Here is a 20,522-nt window from a genome sequence, read left to right as displayed (position 1 = left end):
AAGGTAGTAGTAATAAGGAACTGACCTTGATTGAAAATCAATTCTCTTTCCTGCCTGATTCCATGCATACGTCTTTGGGTAGCATCTTCACCAGAGATCAGGTAGCTTAGCTGGAGATCAGAAGATGATATATTGTACCTGCAGGTGAGCCAATATAAAGCCCCCTGCCTGATAAATGGCACAAGGGCTGGGAACTACGACCTGGATAAACCCTCCCTGTTCACAGGAGAGAAGGTCATACCATATAGCCAAAACAATTCAGGCAAACCTATATATAATGCACAGGCTCTTTAGGAGGTAGAAAAGGGACTATGTTCAATAGGAGTCAAGGGTTGGAACAATTTCCTTCAGCCATCTTGAAGACCCTGTGCTGCTGCTAATGCATAGCACTATAATAGACTAGGCAGGCATCCAAAGCCATGTAGAAGAACAGGACCTCCTAGATAATAGGATTTCAGGTCTGGGAGCTCTCTGCTAGTGCAATCTTCATTGATCTCATAGGCTTTGGAGTTGAAAGAGACCTCAAAGCTCATCTCATCTAATCTCTCTCTGCACAGATGGTGTAGTGTGTCTTAAGTGGAATGAAGGTAGAATAGCCATGGGAAGTTGTTTGAGCAGCACACACCTTTAGCTGGTACACAGGAAAGGGTATCCCATTGCTTTGTGAGCTATGCAGGTTGGGTTGGCTGAGCAAATTGTCAGCTTCTTGTGAGCATAGCTCTACTTTGGATGAACACTTTCCCATAGGTGGTCCTGAAAATGTGTTTGATGCTTTCTTTGTTAATTAGGCATGTCTAGTCTCTGTTCCTCCTGCTACCTCTGTGCCCATCAAAATACAGAGTCGCCTTTCTGTCAGGAAAGGTGTACCAGGGGTACACCAGAGGACATGGCATGTGAAAAGAAATGTCTGTCACTTACTTCAAAACAATCGTTCTGATTTTTCCTCCCAAACTCCTGAATTGATTTAGAAACATTAAATTTGCATCCCAATGAATTTCACTGAATAAATAAACTATGAGTGGTGGTGGGTTTTCAGACTGCTTCATTGCAGCTCTGGCAAGTCACCTGCTGGAAATGTTCAAGGGGATATTGCTCTATATATCACATCCTCAAAGGGAGAGAAGAGCTAAGAGCACCTGGCTTCTGTTAACACTTGTGCTCTGCGATTTATATGCTTTCAAGTCACCTCTGGGAGCAAAAGAGAAGAGAGAGGTGGGAGAGAAAGACTTACTGCTATTTCTTTCTGAGCCTTCTTCAGGTCTCATCGTTTTCATCTGGCCATGATAAATACTGTGCCCGCCTTTAGTGGATCACATTATATTCACTTGCTAATGTCTACATCTAGAACTTCAGTGAACATGATCACACTTAATATACCCTTCATTGCATTTAGGGGACACAAGCCAAGGCTCAAAGTGTCTTAAACCTTTGTTCCTACTTCTATGTTTTTCCAAAAATAACTTACAGGACAGAAAGAACATTGACTCCCTCCCCTGATCCCCCCCCCCCGTTTTAACAATTCCCTTTTATTCTTTTAGTAAGGGATTTTTCTATGTTGAATTTCAATGAAGGAACCAGTACCTGAGTGTTCTTCGATCTACTCTTTGGGAATATCAAAGTCGAATTCCTAAGACTTCCTAACTTCATGTTTTCAGGAAATAAGGGAACTGAAAAAGGATTAGTGTTTTTGGACCAGAGGATTGAATCATCTGTAGCAAGAGTTTATGCCAGAAGCACTAGCAAATATTAGAGATGGACATTTCTTTGGGGGAAAATGGAAAAATCATATTTGTACCAGAATATCTAAGTGTTGGATGTCTTAGTAGGTCAGAGTGGGGCTCTCTAAACTATGTGCAGGAAGGACAGCTGCCCACAGTTTCATGGGCAACTGAGCCAGCTAAAGAATGATGAGACAACATATACCCGCAGACATCTCACCATAGCTTGAAAGTGGATTATATTTTAAACTCAATTGAGTGCTAAACATCTTGGAAGCCATTTCATTTGGTGTTGGGACTCCTTAGGAAATGTTATTGGAGTTACTATTCACTCTAGGTAGATGAGAAAAAAAATCTTAGCACCTTGGAGTTTACATAGCAATATATACACATATATTCATATGTCTATCTCTATTCCTACTTTCACACACATGTATACACAGAGGGCAGCTCCCAAAGCCTTAGTGTAGCAGTCAGCTTTATGCAAGGCTGGAAGCTCTGAGGAATAAAGGAATTGGGCAGGAGACACGTAGCATTGTACAGCCAGTGAAGAGTAATGAGGGTGTGGTCAGAGGTAGAGTTGTATGGCTAAGGACAGAGATGGTACTGCACTAAATGGGAAGACATTCCCCTAGCAGATGCCAACTGTGCCATCAACAATCATACTCTTTAATATGTAGCTTCTATCTAAACAATTTTCCTGAATAGGATATATAGCTTGCTTGAATGGCAAAGTTAAGCCTTCTTTATTTCCAGGGTTCCCAGGTGCTCTCCTGATTAAGTGTTAGCCACACAAGAGTCTTTCTGGATGAGAAGGGGCTATGTTCTGTGTGTGGCTTAGCCCTTTCAATTCAGTCTATTGATTTCTTGCCTCTCCTAAGGCAAATATCCCCTTTTAAAACTTCAGGCGTTTAGTTCTTCTGTCTAAAGTGTTTTTTAAAAGGTGATATCTGCTCATTTTTTGTTGGTAGTTTTACTTGTTCAAGTGTTTAATATCTTTGGTAAGGTCTTTATGGTAAAAGTTAGTGAGCTTCTGCACAGTGGGATAGCAGATGCTTATTATTTCTACCAGTAGAAGTCTACATTTGGTGTGTCTTCATCAAGAAAGATACACCTTATGTTAAACAGTATGAAAAAGGGCATCCAAATTCATGGATTTTCACAATGTCTTCATCCATGAAATCCAGGGAATGGTGAAAACTTAGAACAGATCTTTGGACCCTTCTGCAAATGCCAAAAGAATTCCAGTGAGCTCATGTATTCAAATATCAGTTCTACCAACCAACTTATTAGGAGTCTAACTGTAACGTGTTTGTATCATACTCTGAAGCTTGCCATTAAAATAACTCATTATCCCTATCTACATTAGAATCTTAATACTCTGAAAATTAGAAGTGAATTTCTAAAATCATAAAATTCCCAGGGAAAAGCAACACAGTAAGAAATTGGCCTATTAATCAAAGATTTATTTGGATTATTAGATGACAGTCTCTTTTTAAATCTGCCAATTGAACTTTCAAGACTAACCTCCTTGGACAATGAATTCTATGGAGACCATTTGAGAAGGGCATTTTTCATAGAGATTTTGCCACACAGCAGCATTATAACATGGTGGTGGGCAATTATTTTTGTAAGATTAGATCCACTTAAGCTGGATTTGACAGCAATAAGACACCCTTTTTAATATAATATTGAGAGTAAGTAACTGATGTTTACAGTATTTAGAAACATTATGAAATACCCTGGAATTAATGGTAGACTTAGGTATCAAATTCAGAACTCTAAATGCCATTGCCTCTGCTTAGGTTTCTACATTTGGGGAGTTAAGACCTTTGATCTGGAGTATTTGTGAACACCCTTTCACTGGCTGAAATCTGTTAGATGCATTTTTAATGTGTTGATGATCTGATCTCAATGAGGCTAAGTGCCACCTGAAGTAGTGGACCTTTTCATTGTTGTACTTACTCTGCTTAGCACTGTATGATAACCAGACAGAGAGTAAAATAACAGTTGTTCAGTGAATGATTTGCTAAAATCTTATTCTTACCAAACAAAGTTGAGGAGGGGCATAAAAGTCCAGCTCCAGTAGATTCCTCACTGTCTCTCTGTACTAACCAGGGATGGCTCTATGTGTATATTAAATGGTGCCATTTGAGAGGTGCCAGAACTTTCCCTGTTTTGGCAACTGGTAGAACTCAGAAGTGAAAGGACACATGAATCACCATGTTAAAAGTTTCGATTTTTAATCTCATATTCAGATTCTAGAAATCTAGGAAATTGGGACTGAGAGCCCAATTTTGGAAAGGGGTTGCCACTTAATATTGCGATGGACAAGCTCCACTTCCTTCTCTAGCAGCCCTCTCTCCTCCTCATGGACTCCCCAATTCTCACTTACTGCAATCATAAGTCTTTTCCACTTCCAATCTGGCAAAACTTTTTAATCCAGCAAGAAAAACCCCCAGAGAGCCATTTCCTGTAGGTATCAATCTGTCTGTCTCTGTGATCCATGTGGAGGTTAGAATCGTTTTTCACTTTATAAGACCTAGCTCACAGAGGAAACAGCAATAATTAAGTGCTAAAGAAGAGCCCTGGGAGATGTGGGGCTAAAAGAGGAGCAGAAAGGAACTCATTTAACAAAGCAAGGGGAAGAATGGCCAGTGGAGGACTTAGTGACAGCCATTCCCAAAATACTTACAGAACCACAGTAATTAGACAAACAGGAAAGGCCCTGATAAGATAGGGGAGGGAAGCCAAGTTTCCCTAAAGGAGGACTCAGCTCTTCATCTTTCTTTTAAACTCAAAGAAATTTTATTTTCCCAGTTCCATGTAATAATAATTTTAACATATGTTTTCCAAAAATCATAATATACAAACAGTTTCCTTCCCTTCCTCACCTTGGAGATGGTAAGCAATTTGATCTGGGCCATGCATATATTATCGTGCAAAACACATTTCCGCAGTGGTCATTGTTGTAAGATCACACTCATACAAAACCCAAATCCCCAAATAAAACCATAAATACACTGATAGAAAAGACAGTCTGCTTTGATTTGGCCTGTCTCTGGAGGTGGGATAGCATTCCCCATCATGTCTTTCAGGATTGTCCCAGATCATTGCATGGCTGAGAATAGCCAGGTTTTCACAATTGATCATTGTACAATATTGATGTTACTGTGTACAATGTTCTCTCAGTTCTGATTATTTTACTCTGCATCAGTTCATGCAGATCTTTCCAGCTTTTTCTGAAATCATCTGCTTATCATTTCTTATAGTGCAATAATATTCCATCACCAACATGTACTACAGTTTGTTCAGCTATTCCCCAATTGATTACCATCCCCTCAGTTTCCAGTTCTTTGCCACCACAAAAAAGAGCTATGACACTTTTGTACATGTAGATCCTTTCCCCTTTTTCATTTCTTCATCTCCCAATCATCCCAGGCCCAGAGGAGGAACTTTCAAAAGCACTAACAGTTTAGAGAGTTTGACAGAAAATGCTTATCACAACAGAAGGAATGCTGCCTTCCCTACCATCTCTGCTGAGCCACAAAGAGTGAGAACACTGTCAGGGAACCTTTCTTCAGGGAACCAACATGACCAGTGCTTCTCAGAGGGGCCTTATTTTAGGCACTAAAATTAAGGAGAATTGGAGGGAGGAAAAGCCAGTGTCTATACAGAGGTAAGGTGGTACAGTGGATCGAACACCAACCCTGAAATCAGGAAGACTCATATTCCTGAATTCAAACATAGCTTCAGAATTTACTAGCTAGGTGACTTGGCAAGTCATTTCACCCTATTTGCTTCTGTTGTCTCATCCATAAGATGATTTGGAGAAGAAAATGGCAAACCACTTCAGTAAATTTGGACACAACTGAAATGACTCAACAGCAACAATTTTCATGTGGGTGCTAATAGTTTGTATTTCCTTTGCACAATGTCTGCTCGCTTCTTTTGATTGCTTATCCATTGTAGAATGGCACTTGATTTTTTTATATGTGTGTTAGTTTCCTGCTTTCTTGACTATCAAATGCTTATCACAGACAGTTGATTCAAAGATTTCTACTCACTTGACAGCTTCTTTTCTGATTTTAGTTGCATTGGTTTTGTTCATGTCAAAATTTTTCAATTTCATGTAACTGAAATTATCTGTTTTATCTTTTGTAATTACCTTCATTCCTAATTTGGTTAAGAACTTCCCCCTCAATCTATAGTTATCATTTTCTTCTAATTACTTTATAATCTACCCTTTAATATTCAGGTCACAATCCATTTTTCATTTACTATATAGCATGTGGTAAAAGATGTTGGTCAAAATTTAATTAATTTCTACCAAACTATTTCCCAGTTTTCTCAGGCCAATAAAATACTATGTTATTAAGTTATCATTTCTAGATACTCAGCATTTTAATAGGGTCTTTCCTCTAATATATTGGAAAGGATATTTAATGACTATGAGAAGTATTGATGTGAGAACACTGGGAAGAACAGGTCACTCTTCTTTTATCTAAGACCATGTAGTGAAAAGGGGGCATTTTCTCAGAGTAAATTTTCTAAGGTTTGGTATGCTCTTTTGTTGCTTTGTTGATGCATGGATCAATGTTATAAGGTTTTTCAATGTTATTTTTCTTCATGAGGTTTTTATTGTGTAAATTGTTTGAATGGTTCTTCTCACTTTGGTTTCTATTAATTGGTTCACAGAAGTCTTCAAAATTTTCTTTGAAACTGTCAATTTAATTTCTTATAGCATAAAAATATTGATACTAAATAACACTAAGTAATCATAATGTCCTACTTGATGTTTTAATTCTGCTTACTCTGTTTTCTGGGGGGGGGTTAACATGTTTAATCTCTCTTTTTCTGGTTTTCTTAGGACAATTCAAAACAAATCATGGAACTGTGGAATAAAGACCTATCAGAACAAGCAGAAGCTGTGAGTTCAATTTTCATTTATTTCACTGTGATCTTTAACAAATCATTTGCCTTTTCATGCCAGATTTCTTCTATATGAGAATATGTACTGCTCATTTCCTCACTCCCTGCCTCTGTTTCTACTGCTGCCATATATATGAGGTTTGCTTTTGTGGTTTTAGATGGTTTTGATTGTTAGAAGAATCTTCCTTATATTAAGACAAAATTCTATTTCCTTTTACCTTCTACTTATTCATTCTAATTCTCTCCTCTGGAGCCACACAAAGAAGTAGGACTGTAGAAGACTGCCCTACATCATCCAACACCTGCCCTACTGTACCATATTTCTGACCTGTCTAGCTGTTTCAAGCCTCTCCCCATTCAATCCAGCCTCCATTCAGCTGCCAGAGTGATTTTTCTGAAATGCAGATCTGACCATGTTGTCCCTCCTCTTACTCAATAAACCCCAGTGGGTCCCTCTTACCTCCACAATGAACTGTAAAGTTTTCTGTTTGACACCTAAAATTCCTTACCATCTGTTGTCTTCCATTCTCTTCAGTCTCCTTACACTTTCCTCTCCATCCATAGACTTTACAATCCAGCTATACTGGAACACTTGCAGGTCCTCGATTATGACATTCTGTGTCCAGTCTCCATGTCTTTGCACTGATTAGCCCCATACCTGCAATGCTTTGCCCTTTCACCTCTCCACCTTCCTTCAAGTGTAACTTTGAGTTCTACCTTCTGCACGAGGCCTTTCCTTACCTTTCTTCCTTCCCCAGATTCCAGCACTTTCCTCTTTGGACTGACCTTCCATCTATCTTCTGATGTTGTGCATACTTGATTACTTAGATGTTGTTTCCCTTTAAAATTTGAACTCTCCTGGGGCTCAGTGCTTACCACAGTGCCTCCTCTTGACTGGCTTGAAGCATGTGATCAACGAAAGCCTCTATTACTCTTTCATACAAACTGCTTCTGAATTAGTTCTTCCCCACCCTGTAGTTGTGTAGTTGATTTATGTAGCACAAATATAGGAAGTTATCTTTATCACTACTAAATAGCTCCTTTTTGCTTTTGGTCGGTAAACATATCCTCATTCAAAATAGGGTAGACATTTTAGATGATGATACAAAAATAAATTTGTAGATCCAGTTTGGTGCATTTCTCATTAACTGTTATCAGTGTTGAATCTAATCTTGGTTTTTTCTCATTGGGCTTTAAGAATCTGACTTTCTATTTTACATTGCAACCTTGTCTTGGGCTCACAAGCTTTCTTTGGGCTTGGATACTGAAATTTCATGGCAACCTGGCATCAAGACCCTCCAGTCTTCTTTCCCTAGTTGCTACCACTCCCCTCAACCATAGCAACCAGGAGTCTCTTTTTTCTTCTTGACGTAGATGGGTAGTTAGATGCCAGACTTGGCATTCTTTGTCTCATTTCTGTTCTTTCCACAACAGAAAACTTAAAATTATGTAGGTTCATAGATATCTGCAGAATGAATCCCTGTGACTGTCCTTTGGAAACCCATAGGTTAGAATTTTTCCCTCTCCACTTTTTTCCATTCCTCACAGGAAAGACTAGCACATACTGGCATTTTAACCCCTTGCAGCTTTGTGCCAGAGATGATCTTCTTAAAGAATCCATGCAATATTTAGAATACATATTTTCTTTGCACAGAAATTTTCATCTAAAGAAGGCAGTATCAAGTCTAGAACATATCTGTTTTGGAAAAATTTCATAGTACTTTTCAAAGAGAAATTCAGTCATTTTCCCACCACAAAAAAAGCCCATTAAAAGTTCTTTCCATGTTCTGGCATGTGAAAATGTTTTTGAGAAGAACAAAGCTCTCTAGGAAACAAAATCATTCACACTCTGAGGAGCTTGTTTCTAATGCTAGGTTTTGAAGGGCAGCATTTTCAAAGGCTTGGCCTTCAGGTTGGAGAATTGCTTCACTTGTGCCTTCCCCACTCTGCGTCATTCAATACCTTATTTGCAGGGAGCAATTTCTGAATAATGGCAGTAATTCAGCATTTATGGGCAAGCTACCACATCTGCAAATTCTAGCAGCCTTTGGAAGATTTGCCCTTTAATTGCAAAAAGTGAACATTGCAAGAGTCAATTAGAAAACTACCACGGCAGCAGAAATGCCCCAAGAAGGCGAGCTGATATCCTAACATAATTATCTTGTAGAATATAATAATTCCCTTTGTGCCTGTCTCTTCTTGGCTTTTCTGCATATAGGTATTGTGCTCCTGAGGTTCTTTTTCATTTCCCATAGAGGACATGGATCTCTTCCAGAATTATAGCTTTTACCAAAAGGGAACCAAGTAATACAATTAAATCCTTCAAATGCCTGATCTTCATTCTAAGACTGGGATAAGCAGGGTGAATCCAAGTAAAGTGAGCTCACATCAGGAGGTGCTCCAAAATGGTAGAGAAGACTTGGTTTCTTCTTTACCTTTGACTGTGCTCTTTGGTCAAAGGAACTTCAGTTAGACAAGGAAGCTTGTGCCAAGGAGATTTCAGGAAGACCAGAAATGGAGGCAAGATAGTTTGAAGATTATAGTGAGAGTTCTGTAGCATTTTAGTTTTTTGAAGATCCAAGAAGTTTCTCATTCCTTCAACTTTTTGATTCCAAGGCAGTAGCAATGAGCTTTAAGACTGAGAAATCTTTGACTTTTGGTGGTCATCGATTTCAGTCTCAAAATATTGCATAGGCCTCTTGACTGGTAAACCCCTTAACCATTCTGGGGAATGGTTCCCTCCAGGGAAGAATAATAGAAGGAGCCCTGGACCTAAAATAAGCCTTTTGTTTAGAGGCTATAAAACCTGAAGGGCTAAAGGGGGGAAATCAATTGACCATGCTTTAAAATTTTGCATTATTAAAAACTGGAACTGAGATTTCCTTTTGAGTAAATATATTCAAATATTGGGGATAGGTCCAGTGTATACAGAGAGAGGCAGATAACTTTAATTAACCATGATACTCCTTGGAATTGGTATATTTATAAAATCATTCATTCTCTAAGGGCCAGATAGTCCAGTGCTGTGGACTTACAAAGATCTTAATCTGTCTGTGCTATTCCATCAGTATATGATCTCTAGTAAAACACATCCTTTCTTTTAGTCCTGCTATCTCCACTAATAAAATTAAGTGTTTGGATGAGATGATCTTCAAGGCTCCTCCTAACTCAAATATTCTACAACTGCTTCTATATTCTACTTTAGTGCCTAACAAAAGTATCTGTATTTGTATTCGTTGGTATCAGAAGTTGCCTTTTGCATGTCTTTGGTTCTTTAACCCTTTTTAGTAAACTACAGATTTCACAGCCTTTCACTTCTAGTGTTACACAGCTAGTTCCAACCTTAAGAGAAGTTAAGTGGTAGATCACTGTCCCGTGGCTGCTGTCGCTCTTTCTGTCCCACCACCATACTCTTCCCATCTGTGCCTTCTACCTTCTGAATCTTTGTGTGACCCTTCACACAGAAGGATGTAAAATTATGATGTAATAGTCACTACCAGGCATTTTCCTTCTGGGTAAAATTGCTTTAAAATCCATTATGTATACATATATCAAAGTTACACCAAATGCAGAGAATAGTACATACCTCATTTTTAGGAATCTGGCATGACAACATGGAAGATGTATTCAACCACATTCTCTATGAAATCATATGGTATTGTTCCTTTCTATGGAAAGGGAAACAGTCATAGGAAGTGACATTGTAGGCATGGGTGTGACTGTTTGTCCAGAATACTTCAAGTAGCTAATGCTATTATGACAGGTTTATAGCTTGTAGAAGACTTTCTCAGGTTTCTTTTAAGGAACTAGTCTTTGGCATTTTGAGCCACCACTGAAATACTGTCATAGAAAAAGGCTATGTGCATTGTGGCCATTAATTTATTGGGCATTTAGAATAATACTTTCAGGGAGAGGTCCATTTTTTAAAATAGAATTTAATTTTTTTCAATTAGTAATTTAATACAAAGTAGTTAGAGTAGTATGGACAAATGAAGAAGCTCAATTAATTCTGTGAATTGAATCTCCTGTGAACATTGTGAAAGACTAGAAGAAGGGAGGAGGTGTGGCTTTGCCACAGATGAATGTTTACTTTTCATTACTCCTTTTCTTGCAAAATACGAACAGTCATAATATAAAAAGCTATTGTACTGACTGCAAGAGAGAATGTAAAAAGGAGTAATATATTTCTACAAAGGTAAGCACTAGAGATAATTTTTTAAACCCTTACCTTCCATCATGGAATCAGTACTGTATATTGGTTCCAAGGCAGAAGAGTGGTAAGGGCTAGGCAAAGGGAGTTAAGTGACTTGCCCAGGGTCACACAGCTGGGAAGTGTCTGAGGCCAGATTTGAACCTAGGACCTCCCATCTCTAGGCCTGGCTCTCAATCCACTGAGCTACCCAGCTGCCCCCAATAATTTTCTTTTTTAAATGGAATTTCATAATTTTTCCCCACAGAGCAAGATTTCATTTTTCTCTCCCTCCCTTCCATCCATTAGAAAACAACAACTTGAAAAAGAAAAAAACAAAACCTGCCTACCAAATATACATTTTCAAGCAAAACAAATTCCCCCAGTGGCCATGTCCAAAAAAAAAATATGTCTCATTCAGCTTTTTAAGTCCATCACCTCTCTGTTAGGAAACTGATAGTGTGCTTCGTCTTCTTTTCTCTGGATTCATATTTTGTCATTGAATTGATCAACATTATAAGGTCTTTCAATGTTGTTTTTCTTTATGATGTTGTCAGTGTGTAAATTGTTCTAATGGTTCTTCTCACTTTACTCTCTGTTAGTTCGTAGAGGTCTCCCAAATTTCCTCTGAAACTGCCTGTTTTGTTATTTCTTATAGCACAAAAGTTACCTTCCATTACATTCATAGACAATAATTTGTTTAATCTTTCCCTACTTGGTGGGTACCCGTTAGTTTCCAGTTTTCTTTGATGTTATGAAAAGAGCTGCTATTAATATTTTGTACATATGAATCTCTTGCATCTTTCTTTGTTCTCTTTGGTATATGTGCCCAGTAGTAATATTGCTGGATCAAACAGTGTTCAAAGTTTAGTTTGGGTGCTTAGTTCCAAATTGCTTTTCAGAATGGTTGGACCAATTCACAGTACTAACAGTGCATTAGTGTACCTATTATCTTGGTGGCTTTTGATTATTTGTCATTTTCTTCTTTTGTTGTTTTTGCCAATCTTATGGGTATATGATGAAGAAATCTCAGAGTTGCCTTAATTTGCATTTCTCTAATTTATTAGTAATGTGAAGCATTTTTATGATTGTTGATTGCTTGGGTTTCTTCCTTTGAAAATGCTTTTCATATCCTTTGACTGTTTATCAATTGGTAAATGACAGTTATTCTTATGAACTTGAATCAGTTCCTTTTTAATATCTTGAATATGAGACCTTTATCAGAGAAATTTGCTGCAAAATTTTTTCCCTGTTATATGTTTTCATTCTAATTTTAACTGCATTGGTTTTATTTGTGCAAATGCTTTTTCATTTTATATGATTAAAAGTATTTGTTTTCTCTTCTGTGATCCTATCTATTGTTTGATTATGAGCTCTTTTCCTACTTATAAATTTGAAAGGTAATCCCTTGCTCTTCTAATTTACTTATTTATGATGTCACCTATTATGTCTAATTCGCATAGTTTTGTATCTATCTGGAGTTTATCTTGGTATACAAAATCAAATGTTTATCGGTACCTAATTTCTGCAAGACTATTTTCCACTTTTTCCAAAACTTTTGTCAAATTGTAAGTTCTTACTCTAGTAACCAATGTCTTTGGATTTATTGAATGCTATGACTGCATGCTGGATATCTAATACGTTCTGCTGATTCTATTTTTTTAACCAGTACAAAATTGTGTTAATGTTTATTGCTTTGTATTATAGTTTGGGATCTGGGACTGCCTCATTTCCTCCTTTTTTATCGCTTCCCTTGAGATTCTTGGCTTTTTGTTCCTCCAGATGAATTTAATGATTATCTTTTTCTAGGAGAGCATTTCCTTTTGAACTCACTTTTCATCACAGAAATTGCCATTTGAGCTCAACATTGATTTATTGGTGTTATAAGAAGGCAATTCATAGCATAGAGGGGGCTTCTGTTCTACAACAGAATGTAGAAATCCAAAGCAAACCCAGAAAAGCATTTAGTTGGTCAATATTTATATGAAATGATATCATGCACCTATGATATTTACTTTCTCACAAACTGACAACTGCTAACTCCAGAGCAGCTGAACCATGAATTTCCATATGATCAGAAAGAGATCTTATTCATTACACATCAAAGAAATCATGAGTACTTGGGTATTGTCTAAATAACCCTAATAGGAGCTGAATTTCCTTTTCAAGAAAGAAAAGCTGTTTGTTTCTTGAAAATTGCTCTTCAGTTGTGGGTGCTCAATTTCCAGGAGAAAATGTGATCTGTTTCCAGGAGAAATAGCAATAAGCCAACCCTAACTTCAAGTTCACACTCTAGTGTTTGCCTCTGGCCTGCTTCTATCTTTGAAATCCCTGAACTGCAAGCATAGAGGCTCATGAGAATGGAGCAGATTTCAGATGAATGTATAAATAAATGGGAAAGACCCAGATTTTTGTCAGAAAAGCTGCTTTCATACAAAGTTGTGAAGGAGCCTTAAAGCCTCCCTTGATCTTTCATAGTACATGGAACTGAAATTAAAGGAACCCAGCTTTTATAGAAATATCAGTGGCAGAATATGACCTTGTTACAGAGTAGAAATTAGTCCATTCAGAAGGAAAGAATTACCAAAAATAAACACTGAACTAAATTTTAAAAGTCTCTTTCTCAGATCAAACTGGGCCCAAAAAGATAGTGGTAAGGAAAATGGTATAAAGTGATCAGTCAGGGAAGTCATTCTAAGTATAGATAGATAGATATAGAGGTGTATATAGTTATATTGATATGGAAATACATTTGACAACATGGGTCAATTTTAATGGGCCAAATAATATAATGGGTAAATAATGAACTAAAAATGTCAAAATCGGTAGTCCCCTCATTTTCCTAAAATTTAACATGACATAAACCTATAGTTTTAGAAATAGTATTCTTCTAAGGATAATCAGTATTTTAAAAATAATTTATCTTTATACTAGGAGTCCATTTATTTGAAAAATAAAGACTATTATTAGTTTTCTTTCATTATTGACAGGTAGGCAATTTGATTAATTAATTAATTTATTGTTTATTTAATTAATTAATTTAGAATATTTTTCCATGGTTATGTCATTCATGTTCTTTCCCTCCCTCTCCCCTCCCCACTCCTGTAGCCAATGAGCAATTCCACTGGGTTTTACATGTATCATTGTTCAAAACCCATTATTTCCATATTATTAATACTTGCAATAGAGTGATCATTTAGAGTCTACATTGCCAAGCATATCCCCATTGAATCATGTGATCAAGCAGTTGTTTTTCTTCTGTGTTTCTACTCCAGGTGGGCAATTTTAAGAATCGCTATCTTGAAAGACTTCCTCCATTAAGTATTTGTACCCTTGCCAAAATAATTCTTTTTTAGTTTTGACAAAAAAATATAATGAATAGAATCATAGCATATTAATAATAGTAACTAGCACTCTAATATTGTGAAGTCCTCTACCTATACTATCTCATTTGCTTCTCACAGAAACCCCATGAAGTAGGTTCTGTTGCTGAGGGCTTATTGAATGAGTAAAATGGTCCTTTCTGAGCTCACCCGTAGTAATGATAATTTATAAGTCATAGGACATGACATATAAACATATATATGTTTATTACTTTAAGATTTGCATAGAACTTTGTAAATATTACCTCATTTTATTTTCATAACAACCCTGGGAGATAAATGCTATAAAGTGGTACTTTGATACATGGGTTTAAATATGGTCAAGCTCTTAACTCAGTTTGCTCCTATGTCAGACAGATCCTCAACATTTCCTTAATCTTGCTTGTACTGATTACCTCATCCACCGCAGGCTCTTCCCATGGTTGGAAGCTTGTGATTCAAATATCCCAATCCTGACTGCTTATGTCTCAAATTACTCCTGATTTAAGTTGCTCATGTGTCGAGGTGCCACTGTATTATCTCCATTTTATACTCGAGGACACTAAGACTGAGAAAGATTAAATGACTTGACTCAGATTGAAAAATAAGTTACTGAGATAAGATTTGAACTAATGTCTTCCTGATTACAAATCCATTGCTCTGTTCACTATACCATCTAGTTGACTCAGTTGCTCAAAATGGATAGAGGACCAGCATTGTAGGCAGGAAGACCTGGGTTTCTGTAACTGTGATCAATTCTCTGTCAGGTTCCTAGGAAAGTCTCTCAGAGAAGCTGCTTCTCTGCCTGAGGGAAGGAATTTCCATACCAGGAGTGTGGATTTCCACACCATTGAGACCAAAGTAGAATTTAATTAAGATAAAGAGATAATGGCCAACAAAGATATGAGCCAATGACATCAATCAAAATAACTGTCCTTAGTCAAAGGGTAAATAGATTTGTATTTTGATTCCAAGGATATCATAGGCTTTGGGTAAACTAACTAAAATCATCTGATAGAATTCCCTTCTAGCCTCCTTTTTTCTTATGATTCACTCACAATTTTTTAAAAGCTCTCCAGCTGATATCATGTTACTTTGGAATGATGAACCAGCATACTTTACAACCATTCTAGTTTAGTATCAGCACAGGGTTTCAACTTTAAGGAAACCTCTGGGCCTCATTGGTGTTAGTGGTCAACAACATGAAGAACAACTGCCATACTTGCTCACAAGATTTCCCTTGTTGCAACTTTGATGCAAAGAATATTGAGTCAAATAGATTTTTGGTCTGATCTCATATGACATTTCAAGATATAGCTAACACACCGACTTGAGGATGCCAGCTTTGAAATGAAATTAATAAATGCCTTTGGGCCTCATTGTCCTGATGTTCTTCAGTCAGGGTCTATGCCACAGGCCTACCTTATATGAAACAATCAAAAGGAACTATTTAAATCACGTAACTGTTTTGAATGGAATACAAGATAAATCACTTTATATTGAATTTCACTCAATTGAAAGTAGTGTTTTGCTGAGTTGTCAGTATGCAATCATCACACAATAGTCATTTTCAAATTTGTTTTGGAAAATTGTTCTTCTGAGATTTATTCCTGTGTAATATGACACGTAAATGGCTTCATATACAAATTTCATCAAGGAAGTAGAAAAATTGGGCCTACAATTATTACTTAGAGCTTAGTAAGAATATATGTTGTAAAACTTGGCACAGCAAGCTGGTAATCAGACCTTTATCTAAAAATTAATACCAGAGACTCATTTGCTTAAAAAACTCCATTTTTACTTTGTAGAAATTAAGCAGTAATTTTTGAACCCTTTAGTGTGCCAAACTATACATTTTTATTACTGTCTGTGGAGGTTTACTTGGTCTTCAGAGAAAGCGTTGTAGACCTTTCAGCTCATAAAACCTGCAGTAACACTTCAACAGCTATCAAGCTTCTTTCAGGTGGCTGCAGTAAACTACTGATAATGAGACCTTTGCATAATGAAAGTGCTAGATGATGACAAGGATGATTAATTTTATATTGATTTAAAGTACCTTTAAACATGGGCATAATCTAAAACTTCAGTGGTTTTGTCTTCCCCTTTGATATGTAGTATTTGATTTGAAATCTCCCCAATGCATCCATAGAGATAGTTAAAGCACTTAAATTTACCCTCTGTCTTCATAAAGCAGAATCCAGTGACTGACAGAGTAGTATGTCCTTCTAATTCCCTCTTATTAACATTATGTGTCCAGATACTTAAAATTATCCACAGCCCACCTGTAGGCATTTAATATCAAGGCTTATTTTCTTTCTTTCAAAACATTTTATCCATAAATTTGTTTTTACATCATCTTCATTTCTATATTTACATGTATGTATATGTATATACATGTATATATGTATGTACATTTGCACATATAGATATATGCCTCTGCCCAAGCCATCTCCTGTAACAAAGAATAAAAGAGAGAAAGAGAAAAAACAGTTCAGCAAAACTAACAAATTAACTGTGAATAGCCCCTCACTTCTGTAAAAAAGAGACAGAAGTACCTTTTCTTATTGCTTCTTTTGGACCGATCTTCGTCATCATAATTACATAATGTGCATGTTTTTCTCTTTTGTTCTTTTTATTTACATTGGGTTCATCATATCAATCATCTTGCCTGTAGTTTCCCCAGTTCTGCTTACTTTACTTTTTTTCATTCACTTATGTTTTCCTGTGCTTTTTGTGTTCTTCATAGTCTTCATTTCTTATAGTAGAATAATATTCTGTTTCATTCATATAAAACAATTTATTTAGCCATTCCTCATTCAATGGACATCTATTTTGCTTCCAGTTCTTTGCTACTACAAACTGTGCTGTTATATAGAAATATAATGCCAGTATAAATGTGTGTATGTGTATGTATGGATAGATAGATAGACAGATAAAGATAGACAGATAGATAAATAGATAGTTAGATAGATGGATAGACAGACAGACAGATAGATAGATAGATAGATAGATAGATAGATAGATAGATAGATAGATAGATAGATATTCATGGATCCTTTCTTTCTTTGACCTCTTTGGGTCACTGCCTAGCAGTGGAATCTATGGGTCAAAAGGTATGGATATTCCAAGTCACTTTCTTAGCAGAATTTCAAAATGTTGTCTAGAATGATTGGGTAACTCCACAACTCTACCAACAATGAATTAATGTACCTATCCCTCCACAACCACTCCACAGTTAACTATTCCCATCTACTGTCATCTTTGCCAGTTTGCTGAATGTAAGGCAGAACTTGGGAGGTATTTTCATTTCCATTTATCATTGGTGATTTGGAGCCTTCTTTCTTTTGATTGTTAAGAATTGGCAATTTTTCTTTTAAAAACTTTTTTCATATCTCTGACCACATTATCCTTTAGAGAATGGCTCTTTGTCATATATATATATATATGTTTCAGTTCTCTCTATATGTTAGATATCAAACTATTATCATATATCTTTGGTATAAATGTTTTCCTTGTCAACAGCTTCCCTTATTCTTGTTGTATTGATTTTATTCTTGCAAAAGCTTTTCAGATTTCTGCAATTGAAATGATTTATGTCTTTTGTGATTGCCTCTGTCCCTTGTTTGATTAAGAAGTCAGGTCTTATTTTTAAGAGACCACATAGGTATCAACAATTCTTGAAAATAAACCAAGTACAGAGTACTCTATTGGGGACCATGGGAAAACATATGGGAAAATAAGCATGGGCCTACACTTCATGGGGTTACATTACATTTGGGTAGATAGGAAAGATACATTAAACATGTGAATTAACTCCTATAACATAAATATGTAATCAAATGCAAAATCAAAATGCTTAGGGGTCATTGATTGGATTTCTAAGAACATGTAAATCTTCCTCCTGGAGCTGAATTTTGAATAGATTTGTAGGGAAGGAAGCACATTGGGACTTGTGTCTCTCAAAGCTCAAAGAAGGGAAAAACTATGTTTTCATGAAATAATAAGTAGATTTACTGGGCTGCAAGAGAATATAAGTATAGCCTAGTGTGTTTGATTTAAGGAAAAAAGGTTTGTGTGAGATTATGGTGGGACGTTAGGTTAACTGATGGAGAGAGTAGCTTTGTAGATTAATTTTAATGCTGGTTTTTACTTTAATACCTGAAAATGGCCAAAGTAAAAGTTGTTGCAATTACCCTGGGGAAAGGAAGGGACAAATATTTTCATAACTTTCTACTGAGGAGATATGTGTTGTCTTGGGACAAGCACATTTAGTCTATAAGAGAATGATGACTTCTATTGAGAAAATCAGAAGAGATGTCAAGTGGAAAGAGCACTGGTTTACTGGTCAAGAATCCTGGTTTTGAGTACAGATGCTGCTGTGTGAAACTGACTGGCTAAAGCCACCTTCCCACTTTAGGTCTTGATTTCCTCAAATATAAAATGAGCAGGGCAGGAGGAGCTGAGAGGAAGTTACATTAGAAAAATCACTACGGTTCCTTTCAGCTCTTAAAAATGCGGATAGTGTATTCCTCTTAGTGATTTGCACATAGTAGTCATTAGATAAGTGTTTCTTCAATTGAATCATGCATGTACACTCAGTGGTACAGTGTTAAAGGAGGATATTAAATGCCTTGTAATACTGGGAACTCAGCTAAACTCTAGAGAAATCTTGGGAATTTTGCTTACTGGACATTATGTATAGTCCTCTACCAAGGGGTTTCCTTGGGTAAGCCACTTTTATCTCTATTTTATCATATTTCATATGTGGATAGATAAGAACATGTGCTCTATCTACCTCACAAAGAATGGATATGGAAGTGCCTTGAGAAAAGATAGGGTGTAGAGGCTGGCCTAACATCAGGACTGAGAGGATTTATACTACGACCCAGAATTTCATCATTTGCTATTGCCTTCCATGTTTGACTCCATAACTTTATAGCAAATTGCTATTGGAGCTCCAGAGCAAACAAGTACAGAGTAATGGTCACTTTCCATGAACTGGGAAGGAATTATCTTACTGTTCTCTATGTACATGACTGTAGTCATTTCTCTTTCCACAGTCAATTAGTCAATCAGCACATCACTCAGTAAACATTTGTTAAATGCCTACTATGTGCCAGGCACTGTACTAAGTGCTGGGGATAGAAAAGGAGGCAAAAGATAGTCCCTGCTCTCAATAAGCAAAAAAAGTATGTACAAATGGGCTATGTAGAGCATAGTAAATTATATAAAATAATTAATAAAGGAAACATACTAGAATTAAGAGGGGTTGGGAAAGCAGGTATTAAAGGCTTATTGTGTCCCTGGCACTGATCATTGATGGGGTTCAAAGGCAAAAGCAAAAACAATCCCTTGCCTTCAAGGACCTCAATGTGATATGTCTCTGTCCATTATCTGATGCTTCCATTTTACCTTTCCAAGACATTTAAGTAATGTACATAGCAGCTGATCACCAAGTTAACATTTGGGAGGATTTTTTAAAAAAATTAAGCATGAATGCAGGCAAAATGGAGAATGAAGGCTAAGCTACTATAGAAGCTTTTTTAGGTAACTGATGAGTTCATCTATAGTTAGTCTGCTTAGGCCATTGGTGCCTTGGGATTTGGCGCTACAAAGTGAACTACATCCTACTCTAAAGAAATCTTCCATCTGGATGCCTTTTCTCATGAGTGCCTTGGAATTTGCCCTGACTTCCACATTTGCTATGATGACATAAAATTGAGATAATATTTGTTAAACACTTAGCACAGAACCTGGCACACAGTAGGCGTTATGTGAACACAAGCTATCATGATAATGACAAATCATGACCATTGAGATTTGGTGAGATTTGGCAAGTGTCTTCTGAACTGACTTCTAAACTTGATTATTATTATAATCATATTATATTATTATATATCATATAATCATGTTATAATCATATTATACTGCTTAACAATATCACCAGCTCCTCTCTCTTGGCAGTTCCATTGAAATATAGCCTTCCTCATTGACCTCTGTCAGTTAGTGCATGGTGCTCTAGAATAGCTCTAGGCCATGCTAGGATCATTGACTGACACCCTCTGTACCTCATAGAGGAAGCCTTGGTGATGGATGTGGATCTGGAAGGGGCCTTAGAGGCCATCCAGGAAAACAGGTTACTTGGAGGCTACTTCATTTTACAGGGAAGAAGTCAAGGCCTAGAGATATTAATTCACTTTCCTTGAAGCCCCACAGATAGTAAATAGTAATGGATCTAGGATTTGAATACAGATCTCTGCTGACTTCAAATTTGGTGAATTATGACTAATTCCATGTGTAGGTAGCTGATACAGTTTCTGA

General features: G+C 36.7%; 1 protein-coding gene across 11 annotated transcripts in view; it reads left to right on the top strand.

Annotated features, from left to right (window-relative positions):
- LOC103106019 (connector enhancer of kinase suppressor of ras 2-like) overlaps nt 1-20,522 on the top strand; it is a 526,863-nt gene that overhangs the window by 222,192 nt on the left and 284,149 nt on the right. For all 11 annotated transcript variants that reach the window (XM_056808958.1, XM_056808954.1, XM_056808963.1 and 8 more), the window contains exon 5: nt 6,589-6,648. In XM_056808958.1, coding sequence (XP_056664936.1) covers nt 6,589-6,648 — 60 coding nt within the window. The remainder of the gene's footprint in view (nt 1-6,588; nt 6,649-20,522) is intronic.

This window comes from Monodelphis domestica, chromosome X (genome assembly GCF_027887165.1).
Source record: "Monodelphis domestica isolate mMonDom1 chromosome X, mMonDom1.pri, whole genome shotgun sequence".
Classification (NCBI taxonomy): Eukaryota; Metazoa; Chordata; class Mammalia; order Didelphimorphia; family Didelphidae; genus Monodelphis; species Monodelphis domestica.
The sequence above is the reverse complement of the archived record's forward strand: the minus strand, read 5'-3'. Positions and strand labels throughout refer to the sequence as shown.